The 21,150-nt window shown below is 43.7% G+C and overlaps 2 protein-coding genes across 17 annotated transcripts in view; both read left to right on the forward strand.

Moving 5' to 3' along the window:
• The window catches only part of LOC126996843 (hepatocyte nuclear factor 4-gamma-like), a 10,352-nt gene extending 1,731 nt beyond the window's left edge, over positions 1-8,621 (forward strand). Inside the window, exons 3-9 of one of the 2 annotated variants that reach the window (XM_050857716.1) lie at positions 405-499; positions 1,504-1,619; positions 3,042-3,191; positions 3,795-3,912; positions 4,070-4,192; positions 5,012-5,248; positions 7,112-8,621. In XM_050857716.1, coding sequence (XP_050713673.1) covers positions 405-499; positions 1,504-1,619; positions 3,042-3,191; positions 3,795-3,912; positions 4,070-4,192; positions 5,012-5,248; positions 7,112-7,485 — 1,213 coding nt within the window. In that variant the 3' untranslated portion in view covers positions 7,486-8,621. Of the gene's footprint in view, positions 1-404; positions 500-1,503; positions 1,620-3,041; positions 3,192-3,794; positions 3,913-4,066; positions 4,193-5,011; positions 5,249-7,111 lie in introns of both variants that reach the window. The other variant, XM_050857715.1, reaches the window with a different exon arrangement.
• Positions 8,622-9,717: 1,096 nt separating this feature from the next.
• LOC126996844 (serine/arginine repetitive matrix protein 1-like) overlaps positions 9,718-21,150 on the forward strand; it is a 30,308-nt gene continuing 18,875 nt past the window's right edge. For 9 of the 15 annotated variants that reach the window (XM_050857718.1, XM_050857717.1, XM_050857723.1 and 6 more), the window contains exons 1-8: positions 9,719-9,913; positions 13,208-13,429; positions 14,308-14,331; positions 14,835-15,088; positions 15,808-15,993; positions 18,698-19,175; positions 19,903-20,045; positions 20,568-20,692. In XM_050857718.1, coding sequence (XP_050713675.1) covers positions 13,327-13,429; positions 14,308-14,331; positions 14,835-15,088; positions 15,808-15,993; positions 18,698-19,175; positions 19,903-20,045; positions 20,568-20,692 — 1,313 coding nt within the window. In that variant the 5' untranslated portion in view covers positions 9,719-9,913; positions 13,208-13,326. Of the gene's footprint in view, positions 9,914-11,205; positions 11,663-12,354; positions 12,377-13,207; positions 13,430-14,307; positions 14,332-14,834; positions 15,089-15,807; positions 15,994-18,697; positions 19,176-19,902; positions 20,046-20,567; positions 20,693-21,150 lie in introns of those variants that run through there. The other 6 variants (XM_050857722.1, XM_050857720.1, XM_050857729.1 and 3 more) reach the window with 6 other exon arrangements.

The following is a 21,150-nucleotide window of genomic DNA, read 5'->3' on the forward strand; positions in this document are numbered from 1 at the left end:
GATAGGTAGATAGATAGAGAGACAGAGAGAATGTATGAAAAAATGGATGCTATTTGTTATATACTTGAGACAGACAGATAAATAGATAGATAGATAGATAGATAGATAGATAGAGAGAGAGAGAGAGAGAGAGAGAGAGAGAGAGAGAGAGAGAGAGCAAATACTTATATATGTATAGAAATGTATGAATATAACGTTTGATTATAAAGGAAAATGTATAAAAATCTAGAGAATATAATTTCTATCAATGACGTAAAATGTAATGTATATTTTTCTTTCCTCTTTTTCTTTTCTTCTTTATTTTCTTCCTTGCTTCCTTTCTTCTTTCTTCTATTATCTTCTTATTTCTCTCTCTCTCTCTCTCTCTCTCTCTCTCTCTCTCTCTCTCTCTCTCTCTCTCTCAGGTTCAACAGGAGCTGCACAGTGGACAGAGACAAACGGAACCAGTGTCGCTATTGTCGACTTCGTAAATGCATTAGGTCGGGGATGAAGAAGGAAGGTAAGAGATAAATAGATAGATAGATAGATAGATAGATAGATAGATAGATAGATAGATAGATAGATAGAGAGTACCTTCCTTCCGTCCTTCCTTATGTCTTTGCTTTCATCCTTCTTTCCTTCCTTTCTTCCTTTCTTTCTTCTTTGTAATCCCATTTTTTCTTTCCTTTCCTAATCTTCATATAGAGAGATAAATAGATAGATAGAGAGATAGAGATACATAGATAGAGTGTTTTCCTTCCTCTCTTCCTTCCTTTTATCCTTCCTTTCTTTCTTCCATCCTTGTTTCCTTTCTTCCTTTCTTGTAATCCCTTTGTTTCGTTTCCTTTCCTTCATAGAGATAGAATGAGGGACAGAATCTAACCTCTCCTCTCTCTCTCCTGTTCTCTTCTCAGCTGTTCAGAACGAGAGGGACAGAATCTAACCCCTCCTCTCTCTCTCCTGTTCTTTTCTCAGCTGTTCAGAACGAGAGGGACAGAATCTAACCTCTCCTCTCTCTCTCCTGTTCTTTTCTCAGCTGTTCAGAACGAGAGGGACAGAATCTAACCTCTCCTCTCTCTCTCCTGTTCTTTTCTCAGCTGTTCAGAACGAGAGGGACAGAATGTAACCTCTCCTCTCTCTCTCTCCTGTTCTTTTCTCAGCTGTTCAGAACGAGAGGGACAGAATCTAACCCCTCCTCTCTCTCTCCTGTTCTTTTCTCAGCTGTTCAGAACGAGAGGGACAGAATCTAACCTCTCCTCTCTCTCTCCTGTTCTTTTCTCAGCTGTTCAGAACGAGAGGGACAGAATCTAACCACTCCTCTCTCTCTCCTGTTCTTTTCTCAGCTGTTCAGAACGAGAGGGACAGAATCTAACCTCCTCTCTCTCTCCTGTTCTTTTCTCAGCTGTTCAGAACGAGAGGGACAGAATCTAACCTCTCCTCTCTCTCTCCTGTTCTTTTCTCAGCTGTTCAGAACGAGAGGGACAGAATCTAACCTCTCCTCTCTCTCTCCTGTTCTTTTCTCAGCTGTTCAGAACGAGAGGGACAGAATCAGTACCCGACGCCCGTGTTATGATGAGTCTGGGAACTCGGGGGGCATCAACCTGGCAACGATATTGAGCGCTGAACACCTCTCCAGACAGGTACGAGTGTGTGTGCGTCTGTAGGCTAGTTAAAAGTAGGTATTTAGGCCAGTAGAGTTAACCGGCCCGTATTATCAACCATTTCCAAGCTCCCACACCGACATTTGATAAGGCTTTGATAGAGGTTGTGTTAGTAGTATTTCCACGAGTAGTTTTATGAGCTTAGAGATAGTTGGACAAGACTTTCGTAGAGATTGTGTTAGTGATAGTTTGACAAGGCATTCGTATAGAGGTTGTGTTAGTAGGATTTCCATGGGTAGTTTATGAGCCTAGTGATAGTTAGACAAGGCTTTGGTAGAGGTTGTGTTAGTAGTATTTCCATGGGTAGTGTTATGAGCCTAGTGATAGTTGGACAAGGCTTTGGTAGAGGTTGTGTGTTAGTATTTCCATGGGTAGTTTTATGAGCCTAGTGATAGTTGGACAAGGCTTTGGTAGAGGTTGTGTTAGTAGTATTTCCACGGGTAGTTTTATGAGCCTAGTGATAGTTAGACAAGGCTTTGGTAGAGGTTGTGTGTTAGTATATCCACGGGTAGTTTTATGAGCCTAGTGATAATTGGACAAGGCTTTGGTAGAGGTTGTGTTAGTATATTCCCACGGGTAGTTTTATGAGCCTAGTGATAATTGGACAAGGCTTTGGTAGAGGTTGTGTTAGTAGTATATCCACGGGTAGTTTTATGAGCCTAGTGATAATTGGACAAGGCTTTGGTAGAGGTTGTGTGTTAGTATATCCACGGGTAGTTTTATGAGCCTAGTGATAATTGGACAAGGCTTTGGTAGAGGTTGTGTTAGTATATTCCCACGGGTAGTTTTATGAGCCTAGTGATAATTGGACAAGGCTTTGGTAGAGGTTGTGTTAGTATATTCCCACGGGTAGTTTTATGAGCCTAGTGATAATTGGACAAGGCTTTGGTAGAGGTTGTGTGTTAGTATTTCCATGAGTATAGTTTAATGAGCCTAGTGATAGTTAGACAAGGCTTTGGTAGAGGTTGTTTGTTAGTATTTCCATGAGTATAGTTTAATGAGCCTAGTGATAATTGGACAAGGCTTTGGTAGAGGTTGTGTGTTAGCATTTCCATGAGTATAGTTTAATGAGCCTAGTGATAGTTAGACAAGGTTTTGGTAGAGGTTGTGTGTTAGTACATTTCCATAGGTAGATTTAGGAGACTGGTGATAGTTTGACAAGTCTTCGGTACCATGAACGTAAATAAAACACCCATGAAAACCAAACTCACCTCCTTTGTGGCCTGTTTTGTAATCCTAGTGATAGTTTTACACGACTTCTGCATCTTGAAAGGACAACTCACCCATGGAAACCCAGTTAATCTTCTCTCTTACCTTGGAAAATAGTTGTTATGGGAGCTCGAGGTGTTTAATAATATAACACTATGTTCCTCTATCTCCCCTCACCTTCCCCTCTCCCAGTTCTCGCCCGCGGTGGAGGAGGTGAACGTGATGAGCAAGAAGGTGGCGGGTGTGATGGACGTGTGTGACAGCATGAAACAGCAGCTTCTCATCCTCGTGGAGTGGGCCAAATACATCCCCGCCTTCTGCGACCTCACCCTCGACGACCAGGTAAGGGAGAGGTCAAGGGCGAGGTTCTAGTGATGTTTGTTTAGTGCCTTAGTTATCTGTCTCTTTTATAAACGCTGTAACTCTTTCCCCCAATCACCTGTTGTTTCCTCACCTTTATTCCTTCTCCTCTTCTATCTTTGTCCTCCTCCTCCTCCTCCTCCTCCTCTGTTCTCTCTTCCTTAGCCTCCCCTTCCTCCATCCCTCACATAAACTACTCTCTCACTTTCTTCTCTTTCTCATTAACCAAAGAAAGGAACAAAAAAATCCCTTGAAATGCCAAAAGAGAGGTTAATATCGGGTTGGTCTGTGGCTCTTTCATCTCTCCAGTTCGTGTTTGGATCATAAGGACGCTGTTTTCCAAGAGAGAGGTCAATTTTGCGTTGGTCTGTGGCTCTTTCATCTCTCCAGTTCGTGTTTGGATGATAAGGACGTGGTTTTCCAAGAGAGAGGTCAATTTTGGGTTGGTCTGTGGCTCTTTCATCTCTCCAGTTCGTGTTTGGATCATAAGGACGTTGTTTTCCAAGAGAGAGGTCAATTTCGCGTGGGTCTGTGGTTCTCTTATCTCTCCAGTTCGTGTTTGCATTATAAGGACGTTGTTTCCAGGTTGCTTTGTTGAGAGCCCACGCCGGGGAACACCTACTTCTCGGGGCTGCCTGGCGCTCCATGAGGCTGCAGGACATGATACTGCTGGGGAACGATTGCGTCATCCTTAAGAACTCAGGTAAATCTCCTCTCGGTTTTCTCTAACTGTACTTGTCTTCTTGTGCTATAAACCGAGCTATAGAGATGCCCCACTTTATTCATCTTTGTTTTATCCGTCATTTCACTCATTTTTTTTATCATCTTTCTTTTTCCTCCTCCTCCTCCTCCTCCAGCAGCCGAGATGGAGATCAGTCGCATCGGGCAGCGTGTCTTGGAGGAGCTCATCAAGCCTCTCCGCGCAGTTCAGCTGGACGAGCACGAGTACGCCTGCATCAAGGCCATCGTGTTCTTCGACCCAGGTGAGTGTGTGGGCTATAGGTATTCTTTCTTTGCTATATATTAATTACTTCTCGTCGTCTCTCTCTCCCTCTCCCTCTCTTTGGTATATACTCCTGACCTCTCTCCTTTATCCCTCCCTATTTTCCCTTTACTAAATCCATCTCTTAATTAACCTTTTCTTTATCTCCCTTCAGTCTTTCGGGGTCTTTCATCTCTCGCTGTTCCCTCTTATATCTTCCTTACTTCTCCTCTTTATCTGTCCCCTTTTTCTTCCTTCTTTGGCTACATTATCTCCTTCACCTCTCCCTCTCTCTTCTTCTCTTTTCTTTTGCTATATCCTTCTAACTTCCCTTCTTCATATCTCCCTCTTTCTGTCCCTTCTTTGGCTATATCCTTCTCTTCCCCTCCCTCTCTTCCTTTGTTAAACCCATCTTTTTACTAATTTCCTCTCCCTCTCCTTACCTCTCCTCTTTATCTGTCCCCCTTTTTCTTCCTTCTTTGGCTACATTATCTCCTTCACCTCTCCTTCTCTCTTCTTCTCTCTTCTTTTGCTATGTCCTTCAAAACTTCCCTTCTTCATATCTCCCTCTTTCTGTCCCTTCTTTGGCTATATCTTTCTCCTCCCCTCCCTCCCTCCATTTGTTAAACCCATCTTACTAATCTCCTTTCCCTCTCCTTACCTCTCCTCTTTATCTGTCCCCTTTTTCTTCCTTCTTTGGCTACATTATCTCCTTCACCTCTCCCTCTTTCTGTCCCTTCTTTGGCTATATCTTTCTCCTACCCTCCCTCTCTTCCTTTGTTAAACCCATCTTACTAATCTCCTTTCCCTCTCCCTTTAGTCATTCGGGGTCTGCGTAACGTGGAACGCGTCAAAATGCTGCGTTACCAAGTCCAGCTGCTTCTCGAGGACTACATCAACGATAGACAGTATGAGTCGCGTGGCCGCTTCGGGGAGATCCTTCTGACCCTCCCCGCGTTGCAGTCCGTGACGTGGCAGATGATAGAACAGATACAGTTTGCCAAGCTCTTCGGCGTGGCACGAATTGACAACCTTCTGCAGGAGATGTTGCTCGGAGGTGAGAGAACGATAGATAGATAGATAGAGGGAGACAGACAGATAAAAATAGAGAAATTGACCTCTCTTTTGGTATCTTTTTATAGGAGGCAGTGATTAGACTTTTTTTTTTTACATTATTCTTATTTATTTTGCCTTTGAGCTGACGCCTTTACTGTAAAAAAGATAGATAGAGAGAGATATGGATAGATAGATAAATAGAGATAGATAAATAAATAGATAAATAATGAATAGATAAATACTCTATGTTATGCACTCCCAAGCCATCACACACACACACACACACACACACACACACACGAATCATTTACCCACCCATTCACGTGTCCCATCAACACACACACACACACACACACACGAATCATTTAGCCACCCATTCACGTGTCCCATCAACACACACACACACACACACACACGAATCATTTACCCACCCATTCACGTGTCCCATCAACACACACACACACACACACACACACACACACACCAACTGTCAGGGTCATGTTATGTAAGGTGTGTGCCCACGTGGATGTGTTTGCGAGGCGCCGCTTCCTACATGCAAATACCCCGCGGGAAGCACCTGGCAACTTACGGCCCAAGCACAAATAGTTGACCAGGCTTTCGTAGGAGTTGTGGGCATTTCCAGGGGTAGTTCAATGACCCTAGTGGTAGTTTGACCCTTCTTCTGTGCCGTGACCTTACAAAAACACTTATTAGAACCCCACTGATCTTCTTTTAGGCCTTTGGAAATAGTTGGTGTGGTAGGTGGAGGCGTCTGACAACCAATTCCTTATTCTGTCACAAAGCTTGCATCTCTGCCCTCACAGCCTACATACACATACTCCCGCTGCTGTATTGCGTGTATAAACTCCACCGGACATTCATCAAAGCTTACATCTACGTGAAAACACCAGAAATAGTAATGTAGAAGGGACGTGAGGAAGAAAACTTTGCCTCCGATATCTTGCAACCCTTTTAGGAGGAAGAAAGGCCAACTCCATGCTTTCTACACTCACTACATGCCCTTTATTACATTCAAAACAACTATCTATGTAAGAAAATGCAGCTACAGGGACAGACAGATACCTAAGTCACCCCTCTGACTCTTGAAATGGAGAGAAAAGTAAAATTCTGGTGTTAAAAGGCATCTATTCGTTTGCGTTCATATGTTCAGAGGGCAGCACCTCCCGGGTTAACTAGAACATGAGTCATCCCTCAAGGGGGGGGGGGGGGTTGTCCCTCCCGTGTGACGTCACGGTTTAAAGAGCTGGAAGCCCCCGTGGGTCACCGAAGGACTCTCTTTTCAATATCTGCTCTTCTCCGCTTATGTATAAAGCCTGGCCCTAGAGCAATAGATTCGAGAGGTCTTCCCATTAGAGCCTCTTCCTCAGAGACAATCACGCGTGCAGAAGACGGACTTTAAAGATACAGAAGTGAGTTTGGGAAGGCCAGAAAACGGGGAGGCTGTAGGGGTGACTATCAGAACCAAAAATCACTTGAGATGGGCAGACCTGTAGGAGACTTTATATAGCATTGTCATCAGTCCAAACATACCTTCTTAGAAATACATATAAACAAATCCTTTCCTTCGCCTAATGATAGAGTACTTAACCAGGCGTACCCATATCCCTTAGGGGTATGGGAACCAAATGCTGACGAGTATATGCCTCAATCCCAGAATATTATTATATACTATAAATTAGATAGGACTGGAGATGATGATTTCGGCAGTCAAGCGAAGGGGGTATGTGACCATATAGCAATCCAGTGGGGGTCTGGGATCATCAAAAGGTTTATTAAGAGCCCGCGGCCTGACATACTCTATAATCTCACCCTCATTTTCCTTTCTACCTTTTCTCTTCTTCAGGGGCAAACGGTGAAGGAGTGAACGGCGTCTCCGGTTCTTCAGGAGGGTACGGCGGCGGGGACGGCGGGATAGGCATAGGCGTCCCCGCTCCTCCACCGGGGGGCGTGGGGCTCCCTATACCCCTGGGGGCGGCCACGGCGGCGGGGGGAGGCCTGGCTATGGGCATGAGTACAGCTGGGGACGGCACGCAGGTCTCCACAGCGTCTCCTATTCCCCAGCAAAACCAGCTCCCCTCCCAGCCCGGCCTTTCCACAGCTTCCTCGCCCTGTGGTTCCCAAGAGTCGGCCAACAGCCACCTCGGGGTCATTACTAGAGACGCGGGTAAAGTCAACAGGACGTTCAAGGAGGAGGTGATGGATGCTGCGACGTGCTGAAGAGGTGCTGAGCGGCTGGCTGCATTTGCTGACTCGATTTTTATGAGTTAGTATTTCTAAATGGAGGGATCGAGTTTTTAGTGTACCGAGTGGATGATAGTTTTATCTTTTTTTCACAGAGGAAGCAGCTCAAGGGCATAAAAGAGGAGACAAAAGAGCCCACTGTCGCTGCTCAAACAAATAGTTGATAGAGTAGTCGGGTCAAAATCGAATGGAGAGAGAGCGTTTAAGTCTTAGGCAGGAGGAAATACAGACGAAGGGAGGCTGTTCCAGCGCTTACCAGAGAAATGTATGAGAGAATAAAGATGCTGGTTAACTCTTGCATAAGGGGTTCGGATAGCACGGGGAGGTAGGGAGGCACGCAGTTAGCAAGTTCAGAAGAGCAGTTAGCAGGAAAATATCGATAGAAGATAGAAAGAAAAGTACGTAACACTGCGGGGAGGTTTAAGAGGTAGAAGACTGTCAATAAGAGGATCGAGGGAGTTGATGAGACGAAGAGCATTTGACTCCACTCTATCCAAAAGGGTTGTGTGTGTGGAACCCCCTTGCTTGCTCCTAAATGGTTTTGAAGTGTTTTTATCTGCTTGTGTTTTATTCAGATGTGGTTTTGCTCATGTTCATTTGCGGTTTGTTCCTAGTTCAAGACGTTTTTCTTCATTGAGGCATTTTTTTCTATTTGTTTTACGCTAATGAAGAAAAGAAACGCTTGGTATGTATGTGTATGTATTTTCTGTTTTCTTATATTTTAGTTTTGTTATCCTTGCATTATTTTATTAGTGTTATATTGTGTTCATGCACTTGCCTGTATTATTATTATTATTATTATTATTATTATTATTATTATTATTATTATTATTATTATTATTATTATTATTATCATTACTACTACTACTGCTGCTACTAAGTACTATTACTATTACATATTTCAGTCACGTACAAATATATATGGCTTTATCATTGATGTTCAACTATTATATTTTGTTATTTTCCTGTAAGTCATCTCTCTGTACATACTGCTAAAATTCTCGGTAGTTATAATGTTCTCTTCTTCCTTGTTATAACGATCTTCGCTATGTATTCTTTGTTATACATTTGAGAGTTTATGAAGGACAAATTACACGAGAAAAGTCAAAACTAGCTGATATATTTCCTTTCTGACGGACGAAAGAGAGAGAGAGAGAGAGAGAGAGAGAGAGAGAGAGAGAGAGAGAGAGAGAGAGAGAGAGAGAGAGAGAGAGAGACTCGCAAGTTTATGAAAAAGTATCAACATTATGACGAAGATATGTATAAGAACAGCCTTGATTGATATACTACTACTTTTACATATCATTAACATTCGCATTTTATTAAACCAGAACTAAATAACCCTTTTATCCCCTAAGAGAAGTTAAGGGAGTGACTCAGGCGTAACCAAGTGTGTGAGGTCCATATTATCAAACTTTTCGAAACCTTAATAACCTACATCAATTTAAAAAGCCTCTCACAGAAGTTGTAGAGATTTCAATGGGTGGTTTCTGGTAGTTTTGTAAGGCTTCTACATCATACGAGAAAAAACTCTCATCTCAACCCAACGTATCCTCCTTGTGGCCTTAAGAAAACGTTGGTATCAGGAGCCAGAAACGTTTGATAACTCGAGTCTGAGCCTGGCGTGAGGTATAGCATGACGGTATTGCATTGTCCATCACGGGAGCCGGAGAGTAATGTCAACGCGGCTGGCTGGCTCCGTAGAGTTTACCGCGTTACCGCCCACGTTATGCCCCGCCCGTAACACGCTGATAATCTTGTATTCATTGCTATATTAGTGTTAATCTGGTGGAAATCTTGCTGATAAACTTTCTGCTGATTATAGTCTACTGGTGCTAAATGTGGCAGGAGACTTACTGAGACTTTATATTTTAGTATAGCACTGTCAAGGGACGTCATGCAGTGCTCTCAGTATCAAAATTACAACGAAAATGCCCACAACTTCCACACCAGAGCTTTATCAAGTGCTTAGGCCTTGAAAAGTTAGGGAATATCTGATCGAATCATCCTGGGCGACATGCCGTACCATCTATAGGCTATTCCCTGGGCGGGATTCGAACCTACATATGTACTGCCTGGGGGTTGGGATGGCATGCTCCTCCCTTCTCCTTTGTTGTTTTACTTGCAACAATAAACTATCAATCAATCAATATATACAAACTCCGCTAACTTTCCGCTACTTTCCCTCCGCTACGCGTCCAGGTGGCAACGCTGGCGGAGGTAAACAGAGAGGCGAGGAGGAGGAGAGGCTGCGGGAGGGGCGGAGAGAGAGCAGGAGGAAAGAGCAGCAGCCTTTTTTACTGTGTCCTCTTAGTGAGCGTGACCCACTGACCCCCGGCGTGACCTGACCTCCGCGTGGGGTGACCTGACCAAGGAAGGAAGAGAGAGAGAGGAGGTCCGGGAGGTGAGTCATGATCCGGTTAGGAGGAGGAGGAAGAGGAAGGAAGGAAACAGGATGAGAGGAGGAAGTAGGTTAGGGAAGAAGGAAGAGGAGGGAGGGAAGAAGGAGGAGGAGGGAGGAAAGAAGGAGGAGGAGGTAGGTTAGAGAGGAAGGAGAGGAAGGAAGGAAGAAAAGAAGGAAGAGAAGGAGGAAGAGGGAGGAGGAAGGAAGGAAGGAAGAAAAGAAGGAAGAGAAGGAGGAAGTAGGTTAGGAGGAAGGAAGGAAGAGAAGGAGGAAGTAGGTTAGGGAGGAAGAGGGAGGAGGAAGGAAGGAAGGAGGAAATAGGAAGAGAATGAGGAGGTAGGTATGGAGGAGGAGGAGGAAGGAAGGAAGGAGGAAATAGGAAGAAAAGGAGAAGGTAGGTATGGAGGAGGAGGAGGAAGGAAGGAAGGAGGAAATAGGAAGAAAAGGAGAAGGTAGGTATGGAGGAGGAGGAGGAGGAAGAAGACGAGAGGAAAGAATGAAGGAAAAAGACGAAAACGAGAGGAAAGGAGGAAGGAAGGAGGAAGAGACGAAGAAGGAGAAGGAGGGGGAAGACGAGAGGAAAGAATGAAGGAAAAAGACGAAAACGAGAGGAAAGGAAGAAGGAAGGAGGAAGAGACAAAGAAGGAGAAGGAGGGAGAAGACGAGAGGAAAGAATGAAGGAAAAAGACGAAGACGAGAGGAAAGGAAGAAGGAAGGAGGAAGAGACGAAGAAGGAGAAGGAGGGAGAAGACGAGAGGAAAGAATGAAGGAAAAAGACGAAAACGAGAGGAAAGGAAGAAGGAAGGAGGAAGAGACGAAGAAGGAGAAGGAGGGGAAAGAAGGGAGGAAGGAGGAAGAGACGAAGGAGAAGGAGGGGGAAGACAAGAGGAAAGAATGGAGGAAGGAAACAGGAATAGAAGGAAGCAGACAAACTGAAAGAAAGGATAAGTGTAAGAAAAATTGAATAGGCCTAAGTGGACTTGTAAGTGTTCAACCACCTAACCACCACTACCACATTAACCACTCCACCACCCAGCCACCTCGTTAAATAACTTAGCATCCCTCCAATCTCTGCTCTAAAGTATTAAGTATAAAGTAAAGTAAAAAAAAGTGTCCTGTCTACATGGAAAGTGTTCAACCACCTAATCACCATCACTCGTTAACTGCTCCACCACCCAGCCACCTCGTTAAGTAATAGAGCATTCCTTTAATCTCTGCTATAAAGTATTAAGTATAAGGTAAAGTAAGAAAAGTGTCCTGTCTACATGGAAAGTAATCAACCATTAACCTCCCTACACTGCCATCCCTCTCTTTTCCAAGGTGTTAAGAGTAAAGTGTTAAGTGTCTACATGGGAAGTCCGCAACCATACAACCATTACTACCTGGTTAACTAGTCCACCACCTACCCACTTATTATCATCTCATTAAACAGCTAAGCAACTCACAGTAACCTCAGTATACCACTATTTCTCTCTGTTCTAAGTTGTTAAGTATAAAGTAAAGTAATAAAAGTGGTGTGTAAGTGTGAAGTGCTCAACCACACAACCATCACCACCTCATTAAACCGTCAAGGAGAGTATCTAACCCAACTCCTCTTTAATGTAACCCTATTCAAAGCTTCAGATCTGATTCAAACCTTCCCAGCCCCTTAAAGCGCCTGTCTCATTGGGTTAGTCAGGGTCTTTTCCTCTCACCTCTTTGCTAGGGAAGGGCAGGCACCTCACACTACCTGAATATAGTCTAACCCAGGTGAGTTATATTAGGTTTGGTTAGTTGAAATTGTGTCGGATATATTAGAGGTTAGGTTATATAGTTGTAATTGTGTAAGATATGTTAGTCTTTTAGGATTGGTTAGTTGTGATTGTGTATGTTAGGCAGTCAGAAGTGGTTAGTTCTATTAGTGTTAGAAATATGAGCTAGGTTTGGTCAGTTGTAATTGTGTGGGGTATATTAGGCCTAGTTGAGTTTGGTTAATTAAAGTTCAATAAGGATTATTTTAGTTGACCATTGGCATCTTCAGGTTATAGGTATTTAAGGCATATGTATTTCATCCCCTGCTTTGTGATAAATTCCAGAGTGCAGTGGGTGTTATAATAGATAACTACTAATAAGGGGTATAACTCATTTTTTACGTTTTTGGTGATACACATCCAAGGTAGTTTGACCCTCCCTTGGTAGTGTATTTCAATGGGTTTTATTTTTGAGTAATAGTTTTATAGACATGTTTGATAAGGATATAATTTAAAAGGGGCTGAAGTGTATAGTTGTACCCTCCATTGCAGGCTCCTATGTTCTTTGTTCCTATTTTCTTATTCTTTCCTCTGTGAAGTACGTATTCCTAATCTTTTTGTGTATGATACCTTTACCCTCTCCTGTTCCTCCCTACATACATATATACATTTCCTTGCATTCTTCTGTACGTGTTTTCATATCCATTTCAGGCATAATACATGTGGGGAGGCTGTAAGTATGCTGCAGTGTGTAAGCTTATGCTGCAGTGTGTCTATAGTCTAGTGTATTAACATGTGGGATTCAGGCTCGCTAATTTTTAAGCTTCATAATAATTTTTCTTCTGTCCAGAAAATTGTTGCGATCTAACCACAGGCTTTTTCTTTGTTTTAATGGGAATTCTCAGGTAGTTTTCCTTATTCACTGCTTTGTTTATTCCAGTTTTCTTATATATTTATTTATTTTTTTGGTTCAATTCTGGTTTTGGGTAGTAATCAATTATTTTTTTTCATACCTTTTGTGATTTCGGTTGGGTTCCACTGGTCTTGTGTCTTTTAAGTCCCCTCGTGTCTTTTCATAGATTTAGTATTTCCTTTACTACTCCTATATTTGCCTAGTTTTCATGGCTTTTCCCAGGACCTTTTAATTTTCCTACATGCTCTAATCTTTCCTTGCATTTGGGTGAGCCTTACGGGAATGGTCATATTTTTAGCTTGTCCCAAGTTACCAAATAGTTTTCCATAGTGCCCCCTCGCATGATCAGTTTTGAGTCATTGGCTGCCCTGTTCTGGAGATACTATACCACTTGAAGATTTATACAGCAACGAGAAAGTGACTTAGGTGTGGTGTATAGCTAAAAAAACTCTTGCTTGTGTCTGTGGGGAAGCCTTAAACTATACTACTCAAAATCCCTAGGCCTTATGGTGCTTCCTAGTAGTGTGTGATTATCCCTAAGACATCCATATCTTCCCTAGCTTGGCCCTAAAATCCCTAGCCAGTCCGTCCTTAGCTTAACCTACCTCCCTAACCGTGACCTCACCTCCTGCATGTGTGTCTCTCTTTTAGCATTCTCTGACCTCAAGGCTCCCTCCGCCCAAGCCTAACCTGACCTACGCTTGCCCTGACCTGACCTCAACTGACCTGACCCCTCGGAAAATGGCGGCCTGGCCCGGGTAGTGCGTGGGATGCCGGAGACGCGCGCCCCGCCTCCGCCGCCGCCTTCACACTTCCCTCGGCACACTCGGAAGGGGAGTGTGGGGGCTCGGAGGGTCATGGCCACCGGCAAGAGTAAGCGTTCAATGGGGAAACTAATGGGGGAATGGATCTATGGGGTTATGGGGTAATGGTTAGGCCGAGATTTGTTTTAGGTACAATGTATTACAAAACAATTTATTTACACTTATCTATAACTGATGAATGAAAGGTTAGATAAGGCTTTCAGTGGGGGACTAACAGGGTATTGGATCTATGGGGTTATAGAGTAATAGTGAGGCCGATGTTTTAGTTTATCTACAATTTGCTATCTTTTATTTTTGTATCGGTAATTGAATGGTTTAAGTGGGTATCATGCAAGGTCATATATGGGGTTAATAGGCAAGTTTTTTCAATGATCTAATGGGACTAATAGGTTAATAGGGCAATTTAGGAACAGCGATTAGCGTGCTTTTTTTTACACCTGTTTTTGTTGCCCTTGAGCTGTTTCTTTATCTGTAAAAAAGAAAAAAAAAAAGCTGAGACATGCTTATTTTAGCTAACTGAATACTTTGAATGGGTAATTGGTTAGATATGGGAGTATTATTTTGTCTCTTTCCATGGAGTAATCTGGTAATAGAAGCATAATAATTTGCACGAGATACTAGCTAATGGGGTGAGCGAGAAAGTATGCATTCACTATACTGAAGAGATAGGATGCAAATGGATAGGAGTCGAACCGTTACAAGGTGATAATAGATGGTAGATTTTAATAGGGTACAATTACCTCACTACCATCCCTCTGTAATTAGTTGCATGGTGGGTTGGCGCTCCTTCTGCCATCATATTCTCACATGCATGGTAGTGTGTGGTGGTTATTTTGATTTATATTAGAGTTAAGACTTGTTAGAGGCGCACGTGGTTTCAATCATTTTTTTCCTGACAATTTCTTTCTTCCTTCCCTTTCTTTTCAGCTTGTTTTATTTTCAGGAAAAGAGGTATGGTAGATTTTTTTTCAGTGGGGGGGAACTTGTTTATATGCTTTTCCACTTGCTGTATGGATTGATGTAGTCGCTTTATGTGTGGTATATTTTGTCCAACACTTGTATATATGTTGTATTGCACTTTATATATATTGCGGAAAGACAAAAAGTGTAGCACTAATATATTGTTGTGGACTTTATATAATGTTTTCCTCACACACTGATGAAAAGAGATGATTGTATTTTCCATTTATTGTTTTTCATGTATGTATTAGAATTTCCACGCATCATTTTCTATCATCATTTATTTTTTGTATGTGATAAATTTTGCACCAACCGCAGTAACAAAAAACACCGTAGACGGCTTTCTTAGCACCACACACATCTGATACATTGCAATACTGTACATTCACTTATTTCAAGCTTAATTATTTTGCTATTTTGCACCTGCACCTTTAATAGAACTGCTAACTTTACTAATACTACTGCTAAGTATGACCACCACTACCCCTGGCCAGATATTGATGTGGGAGGGGTCAGGCCGCTGGTGTCGAGGGCGGAGATCAACTGCGTGCGGCCTGGTGTCTCCTCGCGCTCGGGGAAGCCTACGTACAAGTCCCAGGAGGAGCAGTACCAGGAGATCCAGGAGCTACGTCAGGAGCTGGGTCACCTTCGGGAAGAGAACTCGACCCTTCGGACACGCAGCCGTCGCCTCGAGGAAGACTTAGTGAGGAGAGACAGACAGATACAGCAGCTGATGGACCCAACCAAGGTATTGATGGGTGGTTAGTTTTCTTGTTCCTTAGCCTGTTTGTTTTTAGGGGCCAGGAAGGGGGAAGGAAGAGTTGTGTTGTAAAAGGTAAGGTGTGTTGTGGTGTGGCTATCCAAAATCCTTATTGTATGATCTCACACCACTCCAATCTATCATTATTTGTTTTTTTTTATTCTTTAGCTAGTTTGTTCTTTGTGTCTATGAAGAGGGAAGAATAGAGTTGTGTGGTAAAAGGTAAGGTGTGGTGTGGTGTGGCTATACCCAAAACCTTACTATGTCTTAGATATCCCCAACCCAGAGGTCAGCAACCCATATGGCTAGAAGAGTCACATTTTTATGATTCATGTAAAAAATATTCTCAATGTAAAGATCTGGCAAAAAAACTACTAGTGATCTCAGAATTAAGAGAATGATTTTGAACTATGAAACAATTTAATGGAAATACCTTTTTGATCTCTTAAGAGCTATCTAAAGGTGAATATGATAATCTAAAGCTGCATTGAATAGTGTTATGGTGTATGATGCCCTCGTTTTCAAGAGGTTAATATTTTCTGAAGATTTAGGAGCCTCATGTGTGCTGAAAGAGCCACAGGTTGCTGACCAATGCCCAAACCTATTATTTTTTACGTAACTCGGTGATACTTTTCTGTGCTGTGGACCTCTCCCTCACTAACCTAACCTCACCCACCCCACCCTATCCCCCCAAACCGGCCACTCAGAATGACGAGGCTCGCCGGAAGCTGACGGACAAGGGGGCGTCCCTCGTGGCCAGCCTCAAGCTACGAGTGTCCCGCCTGGAGGCCACGCTCAGGGCCAAGGAGGCAGAGCTGGCCCGCCTCCAAGCCTCCGCCAAGGCCACGGCGCTCAATGAGATGAAGATCGAGGCGGAAACTTACTATCAGGAGGTGAGAGCAGAGGGTGGAGTTGATTTTCGTTGATATTTTTTATTTATCTCCTCTATGCAAGCCTTCCTGTGTCCTCCTATGGGTGAGTACGGGTTGTCTGCTCCTTCCTTTTTGCTTCCTTTTAGTGTTATTCTCCTTCTCTTTTTTTTATTTGTATTCTTATTCACTGTCTATTCTTTTATTCAAGCCTTCCTTTGTCCTCTTATGGGTGAGTATAGGCTGGTAGTTTCCTATTTCTCCTACTGTTTTTCTCCTTCCCTTTTTTATTCATATTCTCAGTCTCCAGTATTCCTCCCTCTCTCTCTCCCCAATATTCCTCCACTCATGATCCAGTCCGTCTCTCATTCCCTTACATACAAAAATCCTTCCCTTACATATAAAAATCCTTTCTCTTTCTCTCTCTCTGTCTCCAATATTTCTCCCTCTCTCTCTCTTTCTCCAATATTCCTCCACTTATGATCCATCTTCTCTCATTCCCTTAAGTATAAAAATCCTTTCTCTGTGTCTCCAATATTCCTAACTCTCTTTCTCTCCACTATTCCTCTCTGTCTCTCTCTAATGTTCCTCCACTATTCCTCTCTGTCTCTCTCTAATGTTCCTCCACTATTCCTCTCTGTCTCTCTCTAATGTTCCTCCACTATTCCTCTCTGTCTCTCTCTAATGTTCCTCCACTATTCCTCTCTGTCTCTCACTAATGTTCCTCCACTATTCCTCTCTGTCTCTCTCTAATGTTCCTCCACTATTCCTCTCTGTCTCTCTCTAATGTTCCTCCACTATTCCTCTCTCTCTCTAATGTTCCTCCACTATTCCTCTCTGTCTCTCTCTAATGTTCCTCCACTATTCCTCTCTGTCTCTCTCTAATGTTCCTCCACTATTCCTCTCTGTCTCTCACTAATGTTCCTCCACTATTCCTCTCTGTCTCTCTCTAATGTTCCTCCACTATTCCTCTCTGTCTCTCTCTAATGTTCCTCCACTATTCCTCTCTGTCTCTCACTAATGTTCCTCCACTATTCCTCTCTGTCTCTCACTAATGTTCCTCCACTATTCCTCTCTGTCTCTCACTAATGTTCCTCCACTATTCCTCTCTCTCTCTAATGTTCCTCCACTATTCCTCTCTGTCTCTCTAATGTTTCTCCACTATTCCTCTCTCTCTCTAATGTTCCTCCACTATTCCTCTCTGTCCCTCTCTAATGTTCCTCCACTATTCCTCTCTGTCTCTCACTAATGTTCCTCCACTATTCCTCTCTCTCTCTAATGTTCCTCCACTATTCCTCTCTGTCCCTCTCTAATGTTCCTCCACTATTCCTCTCTGTCTCTCTCTAATGTTCCTCCACTATTCCTCTCTGTCTCTCTCTAATGTTCCTCCACTATTCCTCTCTCTCTCTAATGTTCCTCCACTATTCCTCTCTGTCTCTCTCTAATGTTCCTCCACTATTCCTCTCTGTCTCTCTAATGTTCCTCCACTATTCCTCTCTGTCTCTCTCTAATGTTCCTCCACTATTCCTCTCTGTCCCTCTCTAATGTTCCTCCACTATTCCTCTCTCTCTCTAATGTTCCTCCACTATTCCTCTCTGTCCCTCTCTAATGTTCCTCCACTATTCCTCTCTGTCTCTCACTAATGTTCCTCCACTATTCCTCTCTCTCTCTAATGTTCCTCCACTATTCCTCTCTGTCCCTCTCTAATGTTCCTCCACTATTCCTCTCTGTCTCTCTCTAATGTTCCTCCACTATTCCTCTCTCTCTAATGTTCCTCCACTATTCCTCTCTCTCTCTCTAATGTTCCTCCACTATTCCTCTCTGTCCCTCTCTAATGTTCCTCCACTATTCCTCTCTCTCTCTAATGTTCCTCCACTATTCCTCTCTGTCTCTCTCTAATGTTCCTCCACTATTCCTCTCTGTCTCTCTCTAATGTTCCTCCACTATTCCTCTCTGTCTCTCTCTAATGTTCCTCCACTATTCCTCTCTCTCTCTAATGTTCCTCCACTATTCCTCTCTGTCTCTAATGTTCCTCCACTATTCCTCTCTGTCTCTAATGTTCCTCCACTATTCCTCTCTCTCTCTCTCTAATGTTCCTCCACTATTCCTCTCTGTCTCTAATGTTCCTCCACTATTCCTCTCTGTCTCCCTCTAATGTTCCTCCACTATTCCTCTCTCTCTCTCTCTCTAATGCTCCTCCACTATTCCTCTCTCTCTCTCTCTCTAATGCTCCTCCACTATTCCTCTCTGTCTCTAATGTTCCTCCACTATTCCTCTCTGTCTCTCTCTAATGTTCCTCCACTATTCCTCTGTCTCTCTCTAATGTTCCTCCACTATTCCTCTCTGTCTCTAATGTTCCTCCACTATTCCTCTCTGTCTCTCTCTAATGTTCCTCCACTATTCCTCTCTCTCTCTCTCTCTAATGCTCCTCCACTATTCCTCTCTGTCTCTCTCTAATGTTCCTCCACTATTCCTCTCTGTCTCCCTCTAATGTTCCTCCACTATTCCTCTCTGTCTCTCTCTAATGTTCCTCCACCATTCCTCTCTGTCTCTTTCCAATGTTCCTCCACTATTCCTCTCTGTCTCTCACTAATGTTCCTCCACTATTCCTCTCTGTCTCTCTCTAATGTTCCTCCACTATTCCTCTCTGTTTCTCTCTAATGTTCCTCCACTTATGATCCAGCCTTCTCTCCTTCCCTCCCGTCTAAAAATCCTTGTTTCTCCGCAGGTGGTGAGACTCAGAAACCAGCTCAACATTGTACAGCAACAACAGCAACACCAACAGCAGTACTTCCCACCACCACCACCTCCGCCAAGCCAACAACATCACCACCACCACCACCAGCCATCCGCACCACCACCACCTCCACCACCACTGCACAACCACCTTCAGGAACAGGCACAGCTCAACACCACACCACCACACAACCACCAGGCCACAACACACTCCAGCGCGATGAGAGGGAAGCGGGAAAATCGAGAGGGAGGCCGAGAGGGAGGGAGAGAGGGAGGGAGAGAGGGGCCACAGGATAGGAGAGGGGGTGGAGATGGCCAGGAGTCTCCCACCACGAGTCTCCGTCACGCTATATCGCAGCTTGAGGAGGAGAACGCAAGGCTCGGACAGCAGGTCTCAGCGCTTACATCGGAGAAGGAGAAGCTGGTGGCTGATCTTGAGAGGGTGCTGGGCCTGACGGATGAGGTGAAAGGTAAGGAGAGGAGGATGAAGAGGAGGAGAGGAAAGATGTGAGAGAGAGAGATGTGAAGGGGGGGTATGATATGATATGGTTTTAAGGGGGACGAGGAGGAGGAGGAGGAGATTAGAGAGAGATGTGAAGTGGGTCATTTTCAGGGTGGGTGATATTATATAGTTTTGAGGTGAAGAGGGAGATGAGGGAGAGGAAGGAGGCATGAGGGAAGGAGTTCAATTTCTGTTGGTCTAGTGATATGATCGTTTTTTTTATATAGTTAGAAAAATCATATGTTTCACCCAACTAATTATTTTTCTAAGGCATGCAAAATTCCTCCTGATTCATTTACCAACTCCCCTTTTTCTCCTCTTAAGACTTCCTCCCTAATCCTTCCCTAACTCCCTTGTATCATCTAAGACTTTTTTCAATGTATTCAGACTTCTTATTTCTTAGTTAACTCTCCCTTTAATCATCTAAAATTTCTTCCCTAATCTTTCCCTAACTCCCTTGCATCATCTAAGACTTTTCAATGTATTCAGATTTCTTATTTATTAGCTAACTCCCTTTTTCCATCTGAGACCTCCCTAATCTTTCCCTAACTCCCTTTGTATCATCTAAGACCTCTTCCTAATCCTTCCCTAACTCCTTGTATCATCTAAAACTTCCTCCTCAATCCTTCACTAACTCCCCTTGTATTATCTAAGACCTCCTTCTAATCCTTCCCTAACTTAACCTCCTTCCCCAGGCAACTACGAGGGTCTAAGTCGCGCCGAGCTGATGAGGGAAGTGGAGCGCAGGGAGGCTGAGGTTGGTCGCTGGGAGGCTCAACACAGACAGCTGACCGAGGCACTGGGACGGCACTCGGAGGAAAGCTCGGCCCTTCTGCAGGTCTGTGTGTGTGTGTGTGTGTGTGTGTGTGTTTTAGTGTGTGAAAATTTATGTACGTATTTCTCGTGTGTGTGTGTCCATGCCCTGCTGCACACGACTTTCTACTCTAGCTCATCCCTATGCTATCCAAATTTCTTATGTAAGAGTTCACCAGTATCAAATTCTTTCATCCTTTTTACTACTAGGTGCGTGTGTGTGTGTGTGTGTGTGTGCGCTTTAGTGTATAGAAATGCATGTGCGTATTACTCGTGTGTGTGTGTGTATATGTCTCACTGCACATGACTCCAACTTTCTACTCTAGCTCATTCTTATACTATCCAAATCTGTTATGCAAGAGTTCACCAGCATCTTCATTCTTTCATCCCTTTCACTGGTGGTAAACTCCGGAAAAAACAGTCTTCCTTTGTCAGTACACACACGCACACACACATGGTCACATCTGTATTTTACCTGTATGTTTGTGTACGTATTATGCATGTTAATCTCACCCACCCCCCCACCCACACACACACACACACACAGGCGCGAGTGGCAGAGCTCCAGGGCCGCGAGGAGGAGTGGAACAGGGAGCGAACGAGTCTGCAGGAGCTGGTCAACACCCTCAAGGACGACCGCATCTTTTACAAGGAGACGGCGCAAAAGAAAGAGTGAGTGTTGGATGGCTTGTTCGTCCTTTTGTGTCGCGATGTATTTCTTGTTTTCCTTGAGTGTGTGTTGTGTTGGTGGTCCTTCTGAGAGTGTTGCGTTGGTGTTGCCTCACTTAGCTTCAGAAACACCTCTCTCCCCCTTTAGTATGGAAGTGTATCTGTGGATATCTTCATAGTAGCAAATGTTGTATATCTGTTGTCTTCCTCTTTATCCTCAGCATTGATTCTACCTCTAATACCACATTTATGGAAGTATATTTTCAGTGTCTCTTGCCCATATAAATACTCACACACCTTTCTCTACGGTCAGGACATTTATAAAACCTTTGGTGTGAATATTAATGGTGGACTTTTGTGTGTAATTCAAGGAGGGAGAGAGGTGGGAGAGTGTGGAAAAGAAAGAGTGTGTTGCGTGGCTTGGTTGGTCTTGAGTTGTGTTGTGTTTCTGATTTTCTCTG

The sequence above is a fragment of the Eriocheir sinensis genome, chromosome 11, assembly GCF_024679095.1.
Source record: "Eriocheir sinensis breed Jianghai 21 chromosome 11, ASM2467909v1, whole genome shotgun sequence".
In the NCBI taxonomy this organism is placed as follows: Eukaryota; Metazoa; Arthropoda; class Malacostraca; order Decapoda; family Varunidae; genus Eriocheir; species Eriocheir sinensis.